The 25,925-nt window shown below is 32.9% G+C and overlaps 3 protein-coding genes across 5 annotated transcripts; 1 reads left to right on the top strand and 2 right to left on the bottom strand.

Annotated features, from left to right (window-relative positions):
• Positions 1–324: 324 nt before the first annotated feature.
• On the bottom strand, positions 325–4,856 carry LOC140874937 (myb family transcription factor PHL7-like). 2 transcript variants are annotated; one of them, XM_073278436.1, is made up of 8 exons: positions 4,559–4,856; positions 4,262–4,424; positions 3,154–3,372; positions 2,366–2,442; positions 2,237–2,279; positions 2,052–2,106; positions 1,711–1,780; positions 325–1,199 (listed from the first exon to the last, which is right to left on the bottom strand). In XM_073278436.1, the coding sequence occupies exons 2-8, from the start codon at positions 4,284–4,286 to the stop codon at positions 870–872; spliced, it is 819 nt and encodes a 272-aa protein (XP_073134537.1). In that variant the 5' UTR covers positions 4,287–4,424; positions 4,559–4,856; the 3' UTR covers positions 325–869. The 2 variants fall into 2 exon arrangements, with proteins under 2 accessions (XP_073134537.1, XP_073134547.1); XM_073278446.1 differs by lacking the exon at positions 4,262–4,424 and having other exon boundaries at positions 329–1,199.
• Positions 4,857–16,267: 11,411 nt separating this feature from the next.
• On the top strand, positions 16,268–20,637 carry LOC140877216 (glucose-1-phosphate adenylyltransferase small subunit, chloroplastic/amyloplastic). The gene is made up of 9 exons (XM_073280749.1): positions 16,268–16,701; positions 17,948–18,244; positions 18,458–18,727; positions 18,833–19,012; positions 19,107–19,210; positions 19,305–19,416; positions 19,503–19,601; positions 20,117–20,236; positions 20,355–20,637. The coding sequence occupies exons 1-9, from the start codon at positions 16,423–16,425 to the stop codon at positions 20,469–20,471; spliced, it is 1,578 nt and encodes a 525-aa protein (XP_073136850.1). The 5' UTR covers positions 16,268–16,422; the 3' UTR covers positions 20,472–20,637.
• A 777-nt stretch (positions 20,638–21,414) lies between these two features.
• LOC140888234 (26S proteasome non-ATPase regulatory subunit 11 homolog) lies at positions 21,415–24,407 on the bottom strand. 2 transcript variants are annotated; one of them, XM_073295925.1, is made up of 2 exons: positions 24,269–24,407; positions 21,415–22,915 (listed from the first exon to the last, which is right to left on the bottom strand). In XM_073295925.1, exon 2 carries the CDS (start codon positions 22,887–22,889, stop codon positions 21,621–21,623), a length of 1,269 nt encoding a protein of 422 aa, XP_073152026.1. In that variant the 5' UTR covers positions 22,890–22,915; positions 24,269–24,407; the 3' UTR covers positions 21,415–21,620. The 2 variants fall into 2 exon arrangements, with proteins under 2 accessions (XP_073152026.1, XP_073152032.1); XM_073295931.1 differs by having other exon boundaries at positions 24,126–24,359.
• Between the last annotated feature and the right edge of the window lie 1,518 nt (positions 24,408–25,925).

Here is a 25,925-nt window from a genome sequence, read left to right as displayed (position 1 = left end):
TCATGGACCATGCTTGGTTGGCTAGTATGTACGATCTACAGTTTCTGGACCATATATGCATGGCTCGATTTTTATTGTCTCTATTGCATATATATCCATCACGTTCTCGAATTTGAGATCCTACAAATTACCCCAGTAGGATGTTACTCTTTGTCCAGTCAACTTCATATCTGGCATAATCCACACGAATTACGAGTAGTGTCTGGATGTTCATGACTTCGCTTTGCATTGTGTGGAAGAGATGATGCAATTCGTAAGAGTTTGCCCTGGCCCATTGTGGTACTGGTACACTCTCGAACAAGTAGTATTTGCAATATCTAAAACAAACGTTATCATAAATCAATTATCTTGTTTTTTTAAATGTTACAAAAACTCCCTAAACATATCCTCTTTATACTTGAAAATAACCTCTATATCTGCATGTTATATACTCACGCTTGATCAGCTCCTCGTATGGCCTCGTTTTTTCGGTTCTGTCTATGATTATTCATTCTCAAAAGTCAAAGCCATCAAAGTAGTAAAATGAGAGAATACAGGAATGTTAAAGGCTACAACACTCGGAAATGAAAATTTCAGACTGATCTAGTACTTCAGTTCTAAACCTAACACTTTTTAACATCTAAAAACAAATAAGGTTATTTGAACTAATGTTTATCAGAAAACTAAACATACAAGGAGACTGAATGATTTTAAGCTTAGGGAAACAAGTAAACGAACCCAACAAGTCGCATGTTGTTAACCGCAGAGAAATCAAACTTCAATCAGAAAAGTGAATTAATATGGATGCAGGTACGAAGTCTCAAGCCCGACTCCAGTGTCGAACTGGTAAATTGCTTCGCAGCTTCGGTGTACGCTACATTAGTTCTCATTCAAAGATTCTTTCTCTGCACCTCACCAGGGCACACCAGTGAAGTCAACGGACAACCGCTGGAATCTGGAGTAAGAGGCTCGTGATGAGAGAATGATTCATCATGAGAAAGGCTCTTGGTTGTGCCGCGTTCTTTGGCAGGCTTGTCTGGGAATGGTGACTCACATGTTGGACCAGGAGTAGTTGGGTCGGTTTTAGAATCTGATTCAGGGTAATTGTCCCCAGAGCCAGGTACTTCCAATATAACACCGCTGATGCGCTGTTGCTCTTCAATTATCTTCTTTAAGTACTTTCCTTGGGCTTCTATCCGCAGCTGCAGCTGTCGTTGCACCTGTAAAATTATTTGTTAATGTAAATGATGCAAGAAATCTACCTTAAATATCACGACAGTTCACCTTAACAGGAATCAAATTACACAGTTGTGCAGGAGAATGTCATCTTAATCTTTCCAAGGGTGGGAAAATGAAAAGCTGAAAATAAGCAAGATTTCTCATTTCATTTCCGGAATCTGGAAAGCTTTTGTACACTAGTCACTCGGACAAAATTGGTGACATGATTGAGTGGCAAATGACATATTTGAATAATTGTTAAATATCAGTCTGAATTGATTTATGCATCTTCTGAGCATAAATTTCTCAAGGTTTACTGAGTTTCTGTGTTGTTCAATACCACCAATGCAATTCCAGGAGTTAAGCAGAATAATTGCAACTTTATGCTGTATAGAAGGACAAAAAATGCATCACACTTGAGCAAGATCAGTTATACAATGGATCTCCCACATAGTTCAGGCTGTTCAGCCCTGCAATAGACAAAACAGATTTTCCAGGGGTTTAAAAGTATACCTCTAATTGCTCTTGAAGCCGCTTTTGAACCTCCATCTGCAGCTTGAGTGCTTCAGTTATTTGCATCCCTCTACAAGAAAAATACACCGTAGCTGGTATCAAATGGATCATTTAATAAGATGATACCATATTCCTTATTCAGGTGGTCACACAAATAATGCCTCAATGGAAAGAGATAATCAGACTAAATCATTACACATGAACAAACAGAACAGAAAAAGGGATGTTACTCAAATAATTGCTCACTGATTAGGTCCAAGAACTTGTAGAACAGTCATGCACGTCCATGAAATGGTCCAGAGTAAAATTTGAAACAAAATGAGGGAGAAGTTTCAACTTACGATGAACCATCCAAGCTGGAAAGCATGTCCCCTTCTTTGTTTTCAAGTTTTTTCCCTTAAAACATAAATCATGAATATATATGAACGAGTGAGCTGATTGGAAAGGAATATTACTGTAAAGCCACCTCATAATTCAGTACATGATGACTGACCAGATAAAATAACATTACAAGATGACAACATACCATCAGATGAAGAATCTGGAAGATATTTGGCTAGCCGATATTTCTGTTTGCAACAGCGAAATTAGCGGAAGATGCCCGGCAGCAGGAAACACAGATAACACACTGAAGCGAATTTCACAATATGTATACCTGTAAGTGGCTTTTTACATGGTAAATTGTCAGACCTTGAACTCCCATAACTCTAAGAACACCTTTTGGAGTAGCACCTGAATCCAGAAAATTAATAGTATCAGAGACTTTTATTTACTGACAGAGTGAATGATGATTGCAGCATATGTTACTCAATAAAAAGGCACAAAACTAAAGCCCTAGGGGATACTATTGCAAAATACTTGGATATCAATCTTTAAAAATTCAAAATTTTGCCCAATACTCGGGAAGAATCTGAGGAAAACTGGGAAACCAAGCAAAAATAATTTCTTTCAAACAGCATGTTTTTTTTTTCATTCAACTGCTACAAGATTAATAATTCCATAAGGTTGGACTTGGGCTCCTGTTGCTGTTGAGGGGAACGCCGACATGATCATTTAAATAGAGTGAGAACCAAAACCTAGTGATTGAGTGTTACTCGCACATCAAATCCAACATAAGTTCATTTCCACTTTTCATTTAAGTGACAACAAACACTATTCTGCTATCTTTCAATTTTAACAGAGAAGCACTATGCCCCCCCTGATAGACTATGACAAAAGCACTGAAGAAGAACACATTCTCTCAACAAATACACAAGCTCTCTCGTACATAAATATACCTTTTTCTTGTATTGTAGGCCAGTGTCCATTAAATGGGATTTTCTTGTTTATTCATCAGGTTTATTCTTGAAAACTCCCTCACACACACTTTTTTGTTTTATATATATGAGCATATTTGGGGGGAGGGGGCGTTCAAGTTAGAAATCAAAGATGAAAATAACTCACGGTCTGGACCACCAAGTTGGGCTACAGCATCGACAAATCGATCATGAAGCTCGTGTGTCCAACGAAGCCGCTGCTTAGACGAGAGACTTGCATTGTTACCTCCACTAATACAATCCATTGCGCTGGAATCGCAGTCTAGTGATTCGCTTTGGATGATTGGTTTATTGTGAACTGAGCTCGAGCTAGGAACACCTTTGTGTTGATTCATGTTTAGTCGATCTATGGCAGGCAAAAAATATCACAAGCATCAATACTATCGGTCCCAACATTGCTAGAATGAAGGAACATGTTCGTGATCCTTGATGAGATAAGATATTAAGCAACATTAGAACGAGCAGTACAAGAGCACGAATCACAATTTATTTGGTCATCAACTTTAAGCATTTTTCTAATTCATCAACTTCTTCCTTTTTCGGGATGATCGACGATGGAGGACACGGGACCGATAAATATTGTGCTAATCCACTAACTTCATTTCTTCCACGTGAGGCATGAGTCATGACCTCGTGTGAGGGCAGGACATAGGGTGTAAAAATGAGCACTATATTTCCACAATATGTCAATAACATATTACAAATAGTTTACTTATGATATCCTCGGGCGTTGTTCAAATCCATTTAGACACAAAGGTGGACCAATAGTGGGGGACATAGGACAGGGCAGCAACATACACTAGATTTCCCTCGAGCGATAGATGAAAGAAACATGGATATCATCCAATACGTTCACCAAATTTCACAAACTTTTATTTTTGAAGGCTTGTAGCATTATTTCGCTGCAGTCGCAAATACTATGTTTGACTTTCACTTAATAAAAAGTTACAGATCTCAAGCTGCGATCATTGTTATGATGAAAAGGCAATTACTTGCGTATTTATTGAGCAATGGCATACAATTAAATCTTGACAACTACAACAACAATGATTGACCTTAAAAGAATCTAAATGAAACCTAGGTGAAGTGAAAATTCCAACAGGTTAATCAAACCCGTAAAGCTCAAAGAGACCAATATGTGAGGAAGAACAACTGGGAAATTGCTCATATATATGGCTGATTCAAACAGAAATAAATCCAACAGCAAGAAATAGTGTGCCTAGATTATTTCACACCATAATAATGTGGCGCTCCTGACATAAGATCAAATCAAGAAGAAAACCCAAATTTAACCGAATGCGACAGGGATTAAGCGTCCATATGACATTTAGCCTCATATACAGCGTGATGTCTCCCATTTCAGTTCCCAAGGGGATCAGAAGCTCCAACATGAAATGCCTAATTGAAATAGTTGACCAAACACCAAAACCAAGAAAACATAGAATTCAAGAAAGTGACGGGTGAATGCAAATTCCAAACGATAGGAAGAGTGACAAAAACAAAACGAGAAAATGAAAAGAAAACTTCCATACCCAGATCTCCTCATCCTCGGAACTTTGAAACGCTTTCAGAAACTACAGATTCAAGTTACGCAACTGAATTCACAGCAATTTGCAACCAAAATTCTTTCAAAAACACATCAAAAAAAAAAAAAAAAGGTGATGAAGTGAACTCAATTACAGGCTAATTCAACCTCGTTTGGAGGATATAAATTTTTATAATAATATCCAAATAATCGTGGTGAGCTAAGAGAAGAGTGATTCAAGTCTTCGAAATTTGGGATTAAAAGTTGTTTCAAAATTTATACGAGGAAGTTGGAGTGGTGACCGAATCTTTTACCTACTACTATAATATATAATCATGATGACGATGATGTATCAAAGTATTTAGAAATTGAATCAACGGTTAAGATTTTACTTGGAGTTGCGATTAATTTTATTGTTCGCCCTTAAAATGAAAAAGTTAGAGGCTTAAAAAATCTAATAAAAAAATAAACAGTGCTTAGTTTTGAATTTACAAAATTGTGTTTCAGGTCGTTCACGTTTCGATTGCGATGAATTTTATTGTTTCACTCTTAATATGATAAAGTTAGAGGCTTAAAAAATCTAATAAAAAAAATAAACCGTGCTTAGTTTTGAATTTACAAAATTGTGTTTCAGGTCGTTCACGCTTTGATAAGAGTCATTGTTTCATTGTCCGATCAAGTAAAATGGGATCATCTTCCCCTACTCTTATTTCAGATGTAATGACTCAAGAGTCGTTATAATAAAATATATATTTTCTTCATTCCCAAAAAAAAAAACGAAATGAACAAAAAAAGATTAGAATCATATTGATATTTTAATAAAATATACATCCTTTTCATCCAAAAAAAATGAACAAGGGTTAGAATCATATTAATATTTTCATGATTTACGAGTACTTAAAAAAACGTAAGGGGTTGAACACGGGAACTTCGATCCTACCATATGGGTATTACTCACATGTGATTGGTGCAACTCTCTTATTGGTCCAAATTATGTGGTCTCGTATCAATCACGTGCTTTCACCTATTTCATGGGAGTAAAACCCATAAGTTAGGATCGAATTTTACGTTGAACACTTATTTATTTTTTGCAACGAGTTATTAAATTTTTTGAGATATTTACAAAAGAGTAATATGCAATTTTCTCGAATTGTCATGACTCAAAACGAGCTATCGAGACAAATTGTTTTGGTCGGAAAATTATCAATCTGGCTCATCTATCTTATATGATAGAATTTTAATTTAACATCGGAAAAACTATTGTATGCAAACAGCGAAATTTGACCCCAAAAAAAAAATGATTACAATGTAATTATTGTTCTATAAATTTAAGTTAATATATATATATATATATATATATATATATTATTAAGATCCCAAATTTGCTAGCATACTGCATACATACAAACATACGTATGTATATATATATATATATATAGATGGCAAATTTGCCAGCAATAGCAATATATAGATCCCAAATTTGCTAGCATACTGCATACATACAAACATACGTGTGTATATATATATATATATATATATAGATGGCAAATTTGCCAGCAATAGCATACTGCATACATACAAACATACGCGCATATATATATATATATATATTATTTTGTTCATATAAATTTGCAGAACACATTAAAATTAAAAGTTATCTTCAACCTCTCAAAAAAAAAGTTATCTTAAAATAAAAATAAAAAATAAAAGTAAAATTAAAATTAAAATTAAACCTATTTATAAATGACGTAGTAGCCACGAGTCGACAACCTTGTGAATTCTAAATTTATCCATCTTACCTTTTTATCTTCTGGTACTTTTCATGCCAAATAAATGATTATATATAAACGTGTCTTGCTCCACAGTCCACACATCACATCAATAGGAAATATCATAGGCCTAACTCGTAAGGCCGCGTTTACTTATTTTAATAGGATTGTGAAGATATAATTTATTAGGTGATTATTAAATTAATTAGATATGATATAGAGTGTTATGGATAAATAATAATTTGTTTACTATGATTGATTACGATTGTGATTAGAATTGTGATTAAACAAAAATTTACAATTTTACCCTTTAAATATAATAGAAATGATTAAAAATAAGGGTATATTGGGAGTTTTCTAACTTTTTTTCCATTTATACAAGCCATAAATTATTTATCCTTAATGAAATTGAGGATTAAAAATCATGCTCAAATCTAATTATTAACGGGCCCTTGAGTTTAGGATTTTTTTAAAATTTTTAAGTAAACATGGGATGAATTAGTATTAATAGTCTTATCAGATGATAATCACCCCAAGTAAACGCAACCTAAGACCATGAGATAGTATTTAAATAATGACCAACATTATCTTCTATTTCATTTCCGAGTTTAGCTACAACAACATGGGTTAATAGCATCCGGACCCCCTGTGAAAATCCTAATTATCATAAAACCCCCTATAAAAATTTAATAGGTTAATATATCCTTGAATTTTTAAAATTTTTGCACACAGCCCCCTCCGACCTTTGTTGTAATTGCACGCACAGTGAAAGCAATTGTTTATTATATTTTTAATGTATTCTGACACATGATTTGACTAAATTATTATTTTCTATTATTTTCTTCCTTATACCATATTTGTATGCATTTTTTTGTCAAAAATATATCCTTAAATCTTCATTAGTCTTAATTTTTTTTAAAAAAAATTACACATATTTTAATGGTGGAGGATACATGTATTTTTTGTTTATTTAATGAATTAAGGATACATTAATTCTCAATAAAAATTCTTTATTTGGGAAAACAACTTACAAAATTTAAATCAAATTATTACAAAAAAATGTCAAAATAAATAAATAAATAAATAAATAATGGTGGAGGATACGAGAAGTCGAGAAGTAGATATGAAGCAATATTTAATTCTTAAATATATTATATGACAAATATTCATGTTAATTAGAACAAAACGAAAAAACTAATATCAGAAATAATTTAAATATCTTGAGACAAAAATTTTATATTTTAAAAATATTATATATGTAAAAATAGAAAAATTTTGTCCTTATAATTTCATCTTAATTTATATTTTAATTTGAATTTTCAGGACAAGTTATGCGTGGTTTTAACGTTCTACATTTTTGTATCCCATAATTTAAAATTTTATATTAAAACATTAACTTTCTAATTAATCATAATATTTTATTAAAAATATATATTACTACTTTCTATTGTTATTTTAAAGTAAAATACTATTTATCATATTTAACATATTTATATTTTAACATTCTTCGAAATAAAAACAAAATAAATATAAATTAGTTTTACTATTTTGTTTTTAACATTATATATATATAATATATATAATTTATATTAAAATTTTAGATAATAAAAACTTTGTCTTTAATGATCGGAGGATATATTTTAATTTTATTTAAATATATAAATAATAACAAAATAATATAAATTTTGAATATTAAAATTTTTTCCCCAAACTTTGATAATATGTTGTAAATTAAAATTTTTATATTTCAGTATTTTTAAAAAACTTTGACTCGTATTTTTTCATATCTATACTAGCACTTGGGATATAATATCAACTAGTACGCTAAGCACATGGATTGCATGTGCAAATAATATAATTTTATAAAAATAATAATTAAAAATTAAGATAGTGGGATAGTGGGAACTGGGGATAAGATGTGAGAGTTTTTTAATCCTAAATTACATTTTTACCCTTTAATCATTGAATATATTTAAAAGAATTATAAGGATAAATTTGGAAATCTATTAAAATAAACAAAGTTAGTTAGTCTAATGGGTTTATCAATTATAATATAGTAAAGATAATATACATTTAATTTAATATCAAAATAAATCTTCTTTTTACTTATATATATGATATAAGAGATTGTGATATTATTTTAAAAATTTCAGTTGCTAACATATAAAAGTTTTTTTATTTCAGTTTGTTAAGGTTAGCTAAAATTTATAATATAAATATAATATAAGAATTTATATCGTAAAGAAAATATTACTATAATAAATTAATTAAATTGAGTATTATTAATAGTATTGATGCATATAAAATATTATAAGGACAAAATTTTTCAATTTTTACATATATAATATTTTTTTAAAATATAAAATTTTTGTCTCAGGATATTTAAATTATTTTCGATGTTATTTTTTTTTGTTTTTTTCTAATTAACATGAATATTTGTCATATAATATATTTAAGAATTAACTATTGCTTCACATGTACTTCTCGACTTCTTGCATCCTCCACCATTATTTATTTATTTATTTATTTTGACATTTTTAGTTTCTTTTGTAATAAATTGATCCAAATTTTGTAAGTTGTTTTTCCAAATATAGAATTTTTATTGAGAATTAATTAATGTATCCTCCAGTCATTAAATAAAAAAAAATACATGTATCCTCCACCATTAAAATACATTTAATTTTTATTTTTTTTAAATGAAGACTAATGAAGATTTAAGGATATATTTTTGACAAAACAAATTGCATAAAAATATGGTATAAGGAAGAAAATAACATAAAATGATAATTAAGTCAAATCATGTGTCAGAATACATTAAAATATAATAAACAATTGCTTTCACGGCGCGTGCAATTACAACAAAGGTCGGAGGGGGCTATGTGCAAAAATTTTAAAAATTCAAGGATATATTAGCCTATTAAATTTTTATAGGGGATTTTGTGATAATTAGAATTTTTACAGGGGGTCCGGATGCTATTAGCCCACAACAACATATAGCCCGCACGAATGAGCAATCCATAAACCATCAACGATTATATGATCAAATTTACACGAAATAAGTTTTGAGATGATGTTATGAATCAATTTTATGATATGAATATCTTATTTGACTTGATTCATTAAAAAAATACTAATTTTTATTTAATTATGATTCATTAAAAAATACTAATTTTTATTTAATTATGATTCAAAACGCTCCGTTTAAAGAATATAATTTTAATATCGTCTCAGAATAAACTTATACTTAAATTTATAAATTGTGAAGAAGTCACAAAAATTAAAGAGTGAGTAATGTTTAAAAATAAAATCGCAGAACTGAAAATTTTTGTATGTTTGAGTTATTGTGTAACACCCGGTATTTTTAATTACGTAAATCCGCATTAATAATTAGGATATTTAATTATTTAAATTTTAGATTTATGGGTTAAATAATTATGTGAATTATTTGTGCATGATTTAATTTATTTTTAAGCATTTAACCCATAATTAGTAATTTTTATGATTTTTAGTATTTTAATTATTTGATCGCGTAGACGGGACCGTGGACGGACGAGATGACAACTTTCCACCCAAATTATTTTATGAGTCTTTTTAGAGCCCTAAAATATTATTTTGAGTTTTATTATCTCAAAATTTTAAGTATTTAATTTTATATAATTTTAGGAGTCCATTTTTATCCAAATTAAACCATTTTAATGACTTTTTATTATCTTTAAAAAATTCCCTAAATTAATATTTCGGGAATTTCAATTATTTATCAGGTTTCTTTTTTTTTAATTAGAGTTCTAAGCAATATATGTTATATATTAAAATCCTTATTAATAATTTTTAATTTACCTAAAACCTATTTTTATTAATTAAAACCTAAACCTAATCTACCCAACCCCACACACACACGCCTCCATCACTCAGCCGACACCCCACTATTCATCATCCTCTCCATCGGTCGAGACAGTCCCAAGGACTCCATAGCCGATCCCCTCAAGTTTTTTTTCTAGGTTTCTCGTCGCCCCGTCGTCCCGGAATCGTCATCTACGCCTACGTCTTTCCATTCTACGGTGCAAGACATGATTCTTTCTTTAATTTTCGTACCATCTCAGTTATTATAGTGTGTTTATGGTGTATGCATCAAAACTTTAAAGAATTTTCAGAAAAGATGGGTTTGTTCGGTTGTATGCACATGGCTCTTTGATTTTCATTGACATGCTCACGTTTTTATGGTTATGGGCGTCTAGGTTGCTGGTCAGAGGTTCATAGGTTGAGGGAGGGTGGCTTGGACTCGAGTGGCTCGAGTGGTTCGAGCCAAACGAGCCCAAGATTGGAGCTGGTGCAGATCGGGTGCTTGGGGGTGCGCAGAATAGGGTTCGGGAAGAGGCTTCGGCTTTGGCTTCGTGGACTGCATGGGGCTGGGGGCTGGGGCAGGTTAGCACCACCCAGACGTGGGCTACGTCTAGGCGGCGGCGCTCCGGCCAGGGGCTGCCGGAGCAGGCCGGCAGCAGCCATGGAGTGGCTGCTGCTCACGGCCGCAGCAGAATAGGAGGAGGGGCGATCGGGTTTAGGGTTAGGTGATGGGTCCGGGTCGGGTTGGTGGTCCGGGTCAAGTCAATAGGGTCTAGGGTCGGGTCAAGTGAGTCCGGGTCCGGGTTAGGTGGGCCGGGCTCGAGTCTTTTTAATTTTAAAGTATTTTATGAATTAATTGGTTTTTGGGCCAATTAATTAGAAATAAAATTATTTGGACTCCCAAATAATTTTATTTGGGCTTTTAAAATTTTAATTAAGTTAGTCCATGAATTTTATGGGCTTTTGAGCCCATAAAAGTTATTGGGCCAGTCTTTGGGCTTTTGGGCCCATTGGGCCAGTTTAAGTTGTTATTGGGCCTAGAATGTTTTATGGGCTTTGAATTAATTTAATTGGGCTTAGAATAATTTTATTTGGGCTTAAAATTTAAGATATTGGGCTTAAGTATGTTAATGGACCAAATTTAAGTAAATGGGCTTGAGTGTTAGGGCCAGCAGTCCAGTATGATCCATGAGAAATTTGCATGTGTCCTGATTATATATTTAATTATTTTTATGCATTGAAGTTATTTTAATATTTATATGTTAGTAAGAAATTAAATTAAATATATATGAAGGACACACATTTTATTCAAGTACATGCATTCATGAAATAATATTTTATGCATGATTTAATGTTTAAGGTTGAGCAAGAAAATATTTTATGTTGGAAGTTGAAGTAGTGTGACAATTTAAGGGGGATTCGTCCCCATATGATTGAAGGGCAGTTTACTGCCAATTTAAGAGGTGATTCGTCACCGGCCACGTACGTTGGTTTCCACGCTGATCAGTATTTAATGTATGATTTAAGGTTACACTATGGATACAACCATGCTATGTTAGAAAATTAATTTGCTCAACAATGTTATGTATTATGTTATTTTTTTAAGTTAATGTAAGTTATGTTATGTTATGATATTTTTAAGCATGCTCATGTATACGTATGTATTAGTATGAAATTGATTTAAATTATTTTAAACCCTTGTTATGTTAGCATGTTGGGCCTCTAGGCTCACTATACTCGTATGGTGTAGGTGAGTACATAGAGGAGGATGTAGCTCCCACCGGAGGCGAGGATGTATGAGCGGACATGCAGTGACCCCGTGACCGTGATAGATGTCTGAGTCACCTTGCATGTTTTTGAATATTTTAGCATGATACATTTTTATTATTTTTCAGTGGTTGTGAGTTTAGAATATTTTATTAAATATTTTCAGTGCATGCAGAATTTACTCATTTTTAATTATGCAGTATTTTTAATTAAATGTTTGACTCAGATATTTATTCTATTAAAGAATGCATTATATTTAAGTTATTTATTTATTTAATTATTTTAAAACTTTTAATTCTGTGCATATATGTATGGGCATGTATGTACATATTTTATTTAATAAGTATAAAAAAAAAATTCCGCATATTTATTTATTAATATTAGAGTTAGGGTCGTTGCATATTGATATATAAATTATTATAAAATAATTTGTAATGAAATACAAAAAAAAATCTTATATTGAAGTGTTTGTAAAGATAGTGTTGGTTGTGTAAATGAAAGTAAAAGATAATTTTGTATTTCAATTAAATTGAACATAAACAAAAGCGAAATTCAGGGTTAAAAAAATGATGTTTAAATTTAAGTGAAAAATCATTTTTTTTTATAGCGGTTGAAAAAATATTCCTTAGACTATTGCATCTTAATTTTATTATATTCCATCAAATATAATGTGTTTGAGAGTATTTATAATAATAAAAAATTATTATGTCAAAACTTAAAAGAGCTTCAACCAACCAGTCGATTGTTAGTTTGTTACCACTGTGGTTTTGGACAGTTGTCATAATTCTCCCCAATACAATTAAAGCTTCGAGCGGTCAGCTGGGTGGAGGGCTGCCCGCTGCCCGCCTAAGGCCAAAATGGATATAAGATGACAAAGAATTGGACGTTGACCGGCCACGGAATCTTCCACAGTATATTCCTGCAGGTGCCCGTTGTGAACATTAGAGACAGGTTTATTTTGGACCTTGTGAACTACAGACTTTGTCTTTATTAATCTTTGATGCAATGGTCACATTGTGCAAATCAAACAATGCAATTTATTTTCTATCATATTGGACTAAGTTTATATTTTCCATCGTATATACTAATGAAGATATCGCACAACTAATTAGTTCAAACTCAACAGATTCCACTCACAAAGTAAAAAGGTCATCAAAGGGCTTTTTGGCTCTTCAAAGTCGCAAGTTCCACATATATCTTTTTCAATAATAAAGTTTTTATGTATCCGAGTTCAGAAATTTTATAGCTTAAGTACGTACTAACTATTGTCCCAGGGGCGTATTGTATGTATGGGCTTGGGTGGGCTAAAGCCCAGCAAAGACCCCAATTTTTTTTAATACATATATATATAGGTGTAGTTCATAATTTTACCAAAGCCCACCTAATTATTTTATGTTATCTGAACTCTATTTTAACAATTTAATTATCTCCCTTAAAAAAATAATCTGTTTCTCTTCAATTCACTCCGAAACAGCCACAGATGGTAAAAACAATTCATCGCACGCTTTGTGACTCTCATGACTCATCCATCTAGCTTAAAATTTTAATTTTCCAGCCTCCTCTATTTCAAAATCCTAGCTACGCCCCTGTTGGCACACAAGCACTTGAGGACAAGATTTTAAAAAATGCGAAACACGGCGAAACGTCGGGATCAAGTTTCAAAATTCACAAGTTTAAACGTGTTTAATATAAGTTAAAACGTGGAAAAACGTTTTAAGCTTTTATTAAAATTTTAATTATCTATTACCAATATATAGGCTAAATAACACATATATAATAAATTTAATAGTAACACACAATTTCTCAAATTTTTAAAAGCAAAAAAAATATCAAAATTATAATTTTTAGCAATGTTTATAGCTAGACCGCATCAAAAATTTTAAATATTACCCAAAACACAAGAATTTTGAAGAAAAAAGTTTTGAAAAATATATGACCGGATTTATTTTTTTATTTTGAAAAAAATGGTTTTATTTTGAGATTTTTAAATTGATATAATTTATTTTAAAAAATTAAAAAATTTAATTTTTTTTTTACAAAAATCACGTTTAATCTCGATTAAACACATTTAATCACGTTTAATATGGTCAACTTAAAGTTAGTTTTTACCTGTTTTTACATGACTTTTAGCGTTTTCATCACGTTTCACGTTTAATCCCGTTTAATCTCGTTTTTTTAGAACAATGCTTGAGGATAATGACAATAGCTAATTACGAAACGATTTCAAAATATTTTCTTCTACTCTGCGTCGTCACTCGTCACACCATTTCTTGTCCATCTGTCCCCATTCAGGTTGTACGTACTCATGAGACATGCACATATTGAGAAAACCACCTAATTAATTTTGTGTTGTAAAAGACGCGAAAAATAAGACCGAGTCTAGCATATAATGTATAACTTTAGGCAATTATGGAAGATCCTTAACATGGTGCATTGTCCGGGTCATGTATTCCTAACATATTGTTGTATTTTTTTTTGTGATGTGGGAACTCGCCGCCGCTATCTTTTGATGCGTTCTGGGTAAACCCCCGACTAACGCAATAACCTGCAAACTATGTTAGTCAGGTAAACCACACTAGGCAAGCCCTGTGTGACAGATTAGTCCAAGAAGATGTTGGCAGGGAAAATCGAACTCCTAACCTATGGCCAAGAATTCACCTACTCCATCAACTTGAACATCCCCTTAGAGGCCTAACATGCTGTTGTATTGAATATTATTCAAGTGGGTTATGGCCTTATGAGAAACTGCAGGTGATATTTTTGTCCCATAACCATGTACCTTATTTGAGCAACTTGAAAAATTATAAAATGGGTTTTAGTTTAGGCCCACGAGATTGGATGACATTGAAGCAAAATGCGACCATTCAAAGAGACCCACGAATTCAGTTTCTTTAAGTTACATATTTGACCATCAATATTATTCAGTGACGAAACGTGATCGGGGCAATGTTGTAAAATTCATAAGCCGTTTAACTTCCCAACGAGTCCCCCGAGCTGTGGCAGACTGGCAGTTGATTGTTCAAAATAGTTATTTTCATCAAAAGAATTCTTGTGAAATTGTTTTGCAGGTCTTATTAACTAAAAAAACATTTTTTTTTAAAAAAAAATGTTTTTTTAATTTGACTTTTGATATCAAACGGAACCTTAACATCATTATTGGGCTGGATCTGATGAGGCCCAGGAATGGACATCTCAGCCCATTTAGTATATAATCAGTTTTCATGTTGTATTCAATTGGGCTTCTCATCATAGTCCCCAAATAATAAGGTTTTCTAAATGGAAGTGTTATTTTCGGTAAGTTATATCACAAGGAAAAAAAATTAATGGATTGATCGCGTTACAAAAACCCCGAGGTTTATTAAATTAGTTTTTTTTTAAGGAGTTAATAAGGAGGCACTGATTACTGTATATTTTATAAATATCCAAAAAAATTTAAATTGTTACATGAAGTAGTTAAGAAAACACAAACACTCTAGTGGTTTTTAGGCCCACGAGAAATACATTTCTCAGAATATTACTGGGCAAAATAATCGAGTTTTTTGATTTTAGTTAATATTTGTGTTGCCATAATGATAAGATGGATGCTATTTTTTGTGTTGCCATAATGATAAGATGGATGCTATTTAAAATGAATTATTTAGGATAGTTTAACTCTATAATTTATTATGTTACAAATATTTTAAATTTATTATTTTTGTTGTTATTATTATTATTATTATTTCTTTATATTTAGTTTTAAAAATATCCTTTTCGCGTGGGAATCATTGAATCACAGATGTTCCAAGCTAGACACACAAATTTCTTATAATTATTTTTTTAATAAAAAAATGACTCAAACCTAAAGATGCACTCCTCTAACATTATAACACAGTGTTCTATAATTTTATATGAAAAAAAATAAACAAATCAATATCAATGCATATTAATTATGGAATATTAACTTTACACAGTATGTGTTTTGTTTTATTAAACATAATCTACATTATAATATAATATGTTTGAAGTTTTTGCCACGTGCCAAGCAGATAATTTTCCGTACACAAAAGGTCTAATGTTTTCTACACCACTCCGTTTACCTATTTACTAATACTAATGACAATCAATGATTCAACTCAAAAAAAAAATGACAATCAATGATTAGCCATAAGTGAATAGTGATCTGCTGTTTATCTGTGTAATTAAAATATAGTAATTACAATTAAGAAAATAGTAAAGTGGGCATATTCCCAAGATCTTGCCGGAGCTACGAAAGGCAAGAATCAGCAACAATATCCTTCCAGGAAAAAAAGAACAAGTGTAAATAAAATAAAAGCAAATGAATAATTTTTAAAGAATATAAGTGGCATACATCTGCCCATATTTCTCAGTCGTTATCAAATCATCTCCATTGAATCCATTTCTCTACACACACTCCCAAGTCCCCATTGTTAATTATTAATTAGTATTATACTGCGGAATTCGAGTGTAGTTGGTGTGTGGGTGGGGGAGAGCAAAAATGGCGGCTGTGGCATCGTCGTCGCCCATCGGATTCAAGAAAATTTGTGGGTTTTCAGTATCATCGTCCTTTGATTTGAATGGACAGGGCAAGCTGCAGTTTAAGCCCGGTTTTAGTGCATCCAAATCGGATCTGTTTGGGGGTTCTGTTGGCGTGAATTGTAGAGAAAGCAGTAGAGTTGATGGGAGGAGAAGAATGCCGGTTACCCATGTGGTTTCTCCAAAAGCTGTTTCTGATTCTAGCTCTTCCCAGACTTGTCTTGATCCTGATGCTAGTTCTGTATGTGTTCTTTCTCAGTTGCTGATTTGTGTTTCCTTAATTTTCTCAATGTTGTGGCTTTTGGTTGGAATTTTGTTGATTTTATTGAGCTTTGTTGGAATTTGATTCCCATACTTTGGCTGATCTGGGATTCTTTTTTTTCTTTTGGGTCATGAAATTGTTATATTTTGATTGATTCTTAGAATGAGTGATGTGTAAGTTTTGGGTTGTTCTTAATTAGCACGGTGGTCTGTATCATGACTCAAGGGACATGGTGTTTTTCTCTTTAATTTTTTGAAATTGTTCTTCATTCAGTTTTGTCTGGCGTTTTCTTGATAATTTTGCTGTGTCTTGAAGTTATTTCGTATTAATTTATTTCTATAAGGATGCACACAGATTGAGCCGGTGTTCTAAAAAATGCATGATGCTGTGTATCTTGATTCGAGTGAAATGCATCATTCAAAGTGAATAAAGCTGTAAATGAACTTTGTTGTAATTCCATCGAAGGCATTATGAGGGATTCATTGTTTATCTTGAAGTTGTTGTATATTTTGATTCTCACAATAGGTGTATATATACTGAGTGTTATTAAAGCGCATGGTATTTTTTATTTAAAATTATCCCTAGTTAAATGAAGATCGAGTCGTTTTAGGTTGGAACATGGAGAATCCCATTTCTAAGAATGAGCAATAAGAGTTGATTTTCTTGCCCAAAGGAAGGATCTTTACAGAATTCTTGAAACTGTTTTACCCGTTGTTTAGATATTCATCATTATCTATGATTCTGCACATTACTTACATACCTTCATCTCAAATTATATTCTAATAATCACATTGTAACTTCTTCTCGCATCTACCTCGAGACTTTAGATTATTGTTTTTAGACGTTGAGTGATAAAAATCTAAGCATATGGTAGTGGATGTAACTTGCATGTTTGCTCCCTGTATGACTGTATGAAGGAAGGACTTAGATATCATCTTAACTTGAGTGGTAAAAGGCTGAATATCTGTTAACGTCTGTCATCAAAACCAAATATTGCAAAAATATGGTGGTTTAAGCACTATATAGTTTTTTTCTTGCTCGTGGAGCATTGGATTCTGAGAAGTTTTGGTTCATCTAACAATAATACCTCTAGATTACGCTTGCAAGTTCTTTGGTGGAAGATGGTTCAAAGAGCTCCATTTCTCCAACTAATGATCTAATACATGAGTTTGTGATTTAGCATGTCACCGATCAAATAAATTTTTCTTGATGTTTGCTCGTGCAGAGTGTTCTGGGAATTATTCTTGGAGGTGGAGCGGGGACTCGACTATATCCTCTTACCAAGAAAAGAGCGAAACCCGCTGTCCCTTTGGGTGCAAACTATCGCTTGATTGATATTCCTGTTAGTAACTGTATGAACAGCAATATATCAAAGATCTATGTCCTCACGCAATTCAATTCTGCATCCCTTAATCGCCACTTATCACGGGCATATGCAAGTAATATGGGTGGTTATAAGAATGAAGGGTTTGTTGAAGTTCTTGCTGCCCAGCAGAGCCCTGAAAATCCTAACTGGTTCCAGGTAAGAACAATGGTAAAACACGTGCTTACCGTGCAATCTTGTTAGGGGGCAATGTGTCTAAAACTTGATGTAATTTGCATTCAATTTGTCAGACAACATTGATTACTCCTTCAAAAATCTTCTTTTCTCTGAAGACTCCAAGTCAAATGGAATACGCTTGAGAAGATATAAAATGTTAAATTCTTATTGATTTATTTGCTACGGATATTTTAGGGCACTGCTGATGCTATTAGGCAATATCTATGGCTTTTTGAAGAACACGACGTTCTCGAATTCTTGATTCTTGCTGGAGATCACTTGTATCGTATGGATTATGAGAGATTCATCCAAGCCCACAGAGAAACCGATGCTGATATTACAGTTGCTGCACTGCCAATGGATGAACAACGTGCTACTGCATTTGGTCTAATGAAAATAGATGAAGAAGGAAGGATAATAGAATTTGCCGAGAAGCCAAAGGGAGAACAACTAAGGGCAATGAAGGTATAAATATGGATTAATCATCATATTATACTGGCTCTTCTAACATTTATTGAGGGTCTAAATGACTGGCCCCTTATATTCATCCGTCTTTCTTGATTATTCTAGGTTGACACCACAATTTTAGGCCTTGATGACAAAAGAGCAAAGGAAATGCCTTTCATTGCGAGTATGGGTATCTATGTTTTTAGTAAGGATGTGATGCTTAGTTTGTTGCGTGACAAGTTCCCTGCAGCCAATGATTTTGGAAGTGAGGTTATTCCAGGTGCTACTTCTGTTGGCATGAGGGTAAGTCATAGTTAAAGATGTTTTCCTGATCCACGAGCAACTCATAATCTAATACATCAGTACTTCCTCTCTGTTTTAATCTTTTGTGTTTCAGGTTCAAGCCTATTTATTTGATGGTTACTGGGAAGACATTGGAACTATTGAGGCCTTTTACAATGCCAATTTAGGAATCACCAAGAAGCCAGTCCCAGATTTCAGGCCAGTTTCCGAAACATCTGATTGTAATAAATAAAAAATCATCATCCTAACACTGCACCAACTGACCTAGATTCTCATTTTATTTTATCTGCAGTTTTTATGACCGTTCTTCTCCAATTTACACGCAACCTCGCTACTTGCCACCTTCCAAAATGCTTAATGCTGATGTTACCGACAGTGTCATCGGTGAGGGCTGTGTAATAAAGGTAAGATTTTACATCTCATAGAATCAAAGGAAGATGATGAAGACCATAATGAGCTTAACTTGAATGCTGGCTTGTAATCTTCGCAGAACTGCAAGATTCACCATTCTGTGATTGGTCTGCGATCATGCATCTCCGAGGGTGCGATTATAGAAGACACCCTGTTGATGGGAGCTGATTATTATGAGGTATTGATAGAGTAAACAAGCTCAGGCAATGTTTGTTTCTTTCCCGAAAAGATTCTCGTTTTGCTGAAACATAAAAAAACGTATCCAATTCTAAAAGATATTTTCTACTCATTTTCACATTTCCCAATACAACATTATTTTATATTCAACCTTTTATCAATACCCAAAATAACTCTCTCACTATGCTATATGTTAACACGATACATTATCTTGTAAAACAGTCGTATAACATTCAAAGAAATAAATAACCAACACATTATGACTTGACATGACATTTATAATAGATGTTTCCTTCCAAAATTATAACCAAACAGACATCGCATTCATCGATTCATTTTCGAGAAATACATTTCCCAGAAAATACTGGACAAAACCGGGCATTCCCTTGTACTTTCTCGATGTCAGATTGAATTCTAGTGAGCTTGGACAAATTGCACCATGCATTCTCGTATGAAAATGCTATCTCAGACTATCTCATAGTCCTGGTGGTAATCTTGCTTTTTCCTCTTCACCAGACTGATGCAGACAGAAGACTCTTGGCTGCAAAAGGTAGTGTGCCAATAGGTATTGGCAGGGAATCTCACATCAAGAGGGCGATCATCGACAAAAATGCCCGCATTGGAGACTATGTCAAGGTAGATTATCTTGAATGCTTATTTCTGGTGATATCCATAGATCTTATTCTGTTGATCAGAGGATGCTAATTTTCGAACGTTGAGATGGTGCTTAATGGCTGTGGCAATTATTTTGCAGATAATTAATAGTGACAATGTGCAAGAGGCAGCTAGAGAGACAGATGGGTACTTCATCAAGAGTGGCATTGTGACTGTGATTAAGGATGCTTTGATCCCAAGTGGGACAATTATCTGAGGATGTTGGATGACCAATTTTCTCATGTTCCTTAATCTATTTCACTTTGTTTTGTTGGATTGCACTTTCTCCGAACACATCTTGTAGGATTAATTTTCCTGCAGTACCGGCCTATAAACATGATGTCAAAATGCTTTTTTAAGGAAAGTTACTACTACTACTACTACTACTACAACAACGTATATTAGTTGATAACATAGCATCTTGATCGCTTCTGCTTACTCTTTGTTCATCACTTTTTTTACTAATTTGATTCTGCTGCGTTTATCTTGATAACATAGCATCTTGACTTGATCTGCTGCATCATATTTGTTCATCTTGATCGGTGTCATTTTCTTGTTTTAAGTGGAGATTACTCATTGTCCAAAAAATTATGTATCGTTACATGAGTGAATCAATTGACCGGCTAAAAACGATTTAAAAGATGCTTTAGTAAGATCTTTTCCCAAAATGTCAAAAATAGCTACTTGGACCACCTGTAACGTGTTAATCATACAAAATGGATCTTGATGATGAATGAAGCAAAGAAAGTGAGAACAGCATATACAATGACCTGTTGCTTTCTTCTTATCAATAATTTCTTTGATATATGTTCATTTTCCCACTTTCTCTGTGCTTCCACCCTCTCAATGTGGGGATTTCATCCATCATTTGATTCAAGAAAAACAATGAATAATAAAAATCACGGACAAGGTATGCCCCAAAGATAGGGAAAACAAAAAAAGGAACCAGGGACGGTCAGGATCGATTTTGGATGAGAATTCAATTCAGACGTCGGCAATTGGTTAGAAAATATATTGAATCAGATTATCGGATGTCTTGAAACATGTCCAAATGAAATCGGTATTTGGTCTGTTGCACACTTGATTGGTTGATCTTGAGCTAGTTTTATAGGCATGGATTCATCTACAACATGCATTCATGCTTCACGAAAGAAATCAAATGAATTATCAAACATGACTTGTAATCAACACCTCGATATGTCCGATAATGGTGAATTGACCACCAGTCAGTACAGAAATAATACAGACAAGAGGTCAAACATTAGGATGATGATGCCAGAAAGGAATTCGAAAATAAGTCGTTTTGTCTTGAAATGGCACAAAAGAAATTGGTACCGAGAAAATTTAAAGTTCCTTGATGTGATTCTCATGTCATTATTTTAGCAGACCTCATATAAAGGCTATCCACAACCTTTCCCATATTTGAAATAGTTTCCAGAGTTGCGGGATAGATTGCATCAGTTTTGGGATCGTCAAATATGATTAGGCATCCAGCACCTTGGTCTAGAGTTCCTGCAAATTTCTTGTCCAGAATCATCTGAGAGAGTTTCTTTTCCACATGGTGAGATGGCAGCTCAATCAACTCTGCGATATGTGCAATCTCAACTCTTGAAAAGGGCTCAATCAACCTGCAAAGATTTTGCTCCAACAGAGTGTCATAAAGGGAGGAAAGGTGCCTGTGAACAATCGGGTCTTCGTCCAACTGAGTCTTGAAATTCTGAAGCGCGGTTTCAAAGAGCTTGAGTGAGCGTTTTGAATGCGCATCGGCAACAGCTCGCATTGCATCAAGTTCCGGTCCTTGGTATTGTAAACCTACTTTAGGGGATGATATGATTCCTGCCACGTCATCAGCCTGATTAACCATAATTTTGCATAGTAACATATATTTGAGACTGAATATGGCCTGGCGATCTTCAAGGGCGTTGAATGCTTCAAATGCTTCAAAGAAGTAACTGTAAGCAGTTTTGTAGTCCTTTTCCTCAGCGTGCAGAATCCCACTCTGCAAATCTATAGTACCCTGCAGAGCCGGAGGGACATATATGGCATTGGCAGCTGTCCTAGCTGCTGTAAGTGCAGCCTTGGCTTTGGGAAGGTTCCGCAGAGAGAAATGAAGTTTGCTCTCAAGTAAGTCTATTTCTACAAGCAGCAGCTTGTCATCTAATCTTCTTACCTCCTTAATAAGACCTGAAAGGAGATTCAATGCTTCAGAAAATTCCTTATTGTCCATCAAGAGGGCTGCAAGCCTTGCCTCAATTCGCTGACGGAGAAAAGTTCGTTTCTCAGCACGTGTCCATTGTACTATTTCTTTGCAAAGTGTGATCTGGAGATCAGATGTGCCAGGGATTTTGGCAACTGCATCAACAATACTACGGACAATCTTTGCAGTTTTTGCCTTCGGGATCAAAGAAAAGAATGGCCGTAGCTTGGTGAGGAGGTCTTGAAGTTCAGCTGCTCGACCCTCTTGTCTAAGAAGATCCGAGATATTAGTGATGGCTTGTTCTTTTATTCGTAAGGCTTCAGAAGAAGATGAGGGGTTTTCAAGAATCTGGTACAGAACTGAGATTGCCTCAGATGGAGCCTTGGCTTCAGCAGCCTGAATGAGTGAATCAGTAGTGGCAGGGAGATATGAAGACATGATCACAACTTACAGATTTCGAAGCTCTGCAAATATAGAATCATTAGAACAATCAATATATATTTAATACAAATGATATGTATATATTGGCACACATGAGTTGACTGTAAGACTGGATAATAAAAACAATAACTGAATATATGCGGCAACAGGCAGGTACATCCGTTGTTAAAAATCAAATGGAAAAACGTCATCAGTTAAAACAAAACATTGAAGCAAAAAATCATTATCAAAATATCAATCGCTTATGGAGAAGTTTAACTTGTTCTACACCATCACCTCACCTTGATAGAGAATGTAACATAAAAGAAAGATTAAAGGAACAAATAACACCAATACAATCAAGAGTTCACACTTGTACATTCAATTGCAAAATGCAAAAAGAGGGCAGTTGTGACTTGTGAGATACGCCAGGATATTAAGGTTGCATCTAAATTAATGGATTTGAAGCTAGCAATTTCAAATTCATATTAACAAATCCACTGGTTTGTGTGGGTAAATCCATTTGACAATGGATTTCAAATCTTCAAATAATTGTTCTTTAAATCATTGGGATGAATTTCAAATTCATCTCAATATGGATTCATTTCAAATACCTCTTTCAAAAACAAATCCTCCAATCCAAACTGCAACCTAGTTGGATTTCTTGCATAACAATAAAGAATTGATAGGCGTTTTTTACCTGCTGCTAAATCTGCAACCACTCAACAATAAATAATTAACTTCTTATCCGTGAATTGATACAAGACTTATACCTCCTTACACATGATTACGTTTCGATTATAGTGTTTGAATACCTATTTTGCCACAATCTTGGGTGATAAGTTGGTAGAGAGAACACTATATCTACTAATTCTGCACAGCCAATCATCAAGAGCTTCAGGCAACTGTTTTCCAGTTTTAAAAAATCAACAAATATGACTGATATTGTTTCTAATTCTTGATCCGAACCTCTTTATTCAGCTATAGAGAGAACTCGAAAACCACAAGAGACTTTCAGTACACGATAATTTTTTGTCAAACTAAAGAATCGGTTTTATCATTCTTACAACTTGAAAATGTAGATGCGTGCTCAATCAATTTGAAACGAAATGTGGAAAAATGATACCTTGAAGCGCATAAACAATAAAAACTATTGCACTCCTGTAATAAAACATACACGAAAAACTATGCAAACCAGAATTCACGGGTTATACCAATAAAAAGCATCGAAGATAAAAAAAACCAGCGGCTTACAAGCTCGCAGTAAGTAGAAAAATATCAATCTCCGGATTAGTAGATTATCGTTCCTCTCCTCCAGTAAAATCAAAGTGATAGGTAATGATACAGAATCTAGAGGATCTTGCTACTGAGAGATAGAGAGAGAAGGAGATGGCCACCTGAATCTCGCAGTTTGTTTCGTGAGACAAAACCCTAGGCACCGAATTACAGAGACAATGGGAAGAAAGAAAGCTAGAGAGATCGGCAACGACGAAATGTGAGCCTTTATCGTCCGAGCCCTCAAGATTTCGAGATATTCTACTTTCACCCACGAAAGACAAGTTATTTGTAAACAAGCCCAGACATTATAAAATTGGTAAGTGACTGCCTTGAAGTAGATTTAACGGTGGACATTTACCAATAAATGTGGGGTTCATTTTTTTTAGTGGACCCCGCATATATTGATAAATGAAAATCTTTAAATCTATCATGGGGTAATGCCTGTAAAGATAGGTTGAAATAAACCGACAAATTAAAGCTGTTTAAATATATATATTTATATTTTTACCGTTTTTTTTTTTAAAAAAAAATTCAAAAGATTTCGGCCAAGTCAATCGATCTAACGGCGGAAAATGTGACAAGCCGATAAAGAACTGTAGTAAAAACGTCGATTCAGAAATCTTACAAGAAAGATAAGATTTATAATGTGTAGGTGAAAATTAGTGAGCCTCACCGGAGGATGCAGGCGGCGGATCTGATTGGAGGAAATTTGGTTTGGCTCAAATCGAATCTACGGATGCAAAGAAGATAACCCCTCGGGTTTTCGTTTCTTTTATTTCCTTCTTCGTACAGGTATGTGCCATTTAATTTAAATATTCTATATATCCCAAAATACATATATTTAACCCAATATAATATATTATATTATAAAAATTAAATAGATATTTCTATATCCTATATATTTCTAAATTTAATAATATATATTCACACAATTATATTATAGGCATTGATATTTACAAATTACACTCCATCTTTTGTTAAATACACTTCACCTTTAAGTTTTATGGCATAAATTGACAATTATATCTTTTTTTTATTAGTCTATTTCAAGTATATATATTAATGATGAAATTGATTAATTTCTGAAAGGTTAGTACAATATACATTATACGTTAACAATTAAAATATTTTCATTCATTTACTATAATTTTCTATCATGTATACATAATATTGGGGTGTAAAAATTTGAAATAAATACGAATTTAAATAATTTTATTTATTATATAATATCAAAATAATTTTGATATTACATAATATTTTTTCATATTTAGAAATAATTTAAACTATTGCGTTGTTAAAAAATTGGAATAATATAAGAATTTAAATACAACTTACTTTTTTAGTTTATATTATTTTATTCGTTTTAAAAAAATGTCTAACGGTAAATTGTATAATTTTAATAAAATATTGTGAACATTACCATAACCATTTTTTATTATAAAAAATAAAAACAAATATATTAACTATTTTTATAAATTTTTATTAGTTTTAAAATATAAATATATTTTACTTGAAAATTTAAATTTTTTATATTTATAATAAAAATATCATCATGGAATAAGATTTTAAAATATGGGAATGAAATATCAATTGGTTGAAAAAAAAAATTAAAAATATTAAAATTTAAAAATAAAAATGGTAAAAGAAACCGAAAACAAAAGTAACGATAATTAATAAGGTAATGAATTATGTTTGTAATATTGTTTTCTAAATTTTTACGTATTTAATGTTTTAAGTAATTTATTTTAGGAATTAATACATTATTAATAAATTTCT

The sequence above is a fragment of the Henckelia pumila genome, chromosome 1 (genome assembly GCF_033568475.1).
Source record: "Henckelia pumila isolate YLH828 chromosome 1, ASM3356847v2, whole genome shotgun sequence".
NCBI classification, from domain to species: Eukaryota; Viridiplantae; Streptophyta; class Magnoliopsida; order Lamiales; family Gesneriaceae; genus Henckelia; species Henckelia pumila.
This window is presented reverse-complemented; position numbering and strand designations above follow the sequence as displayed.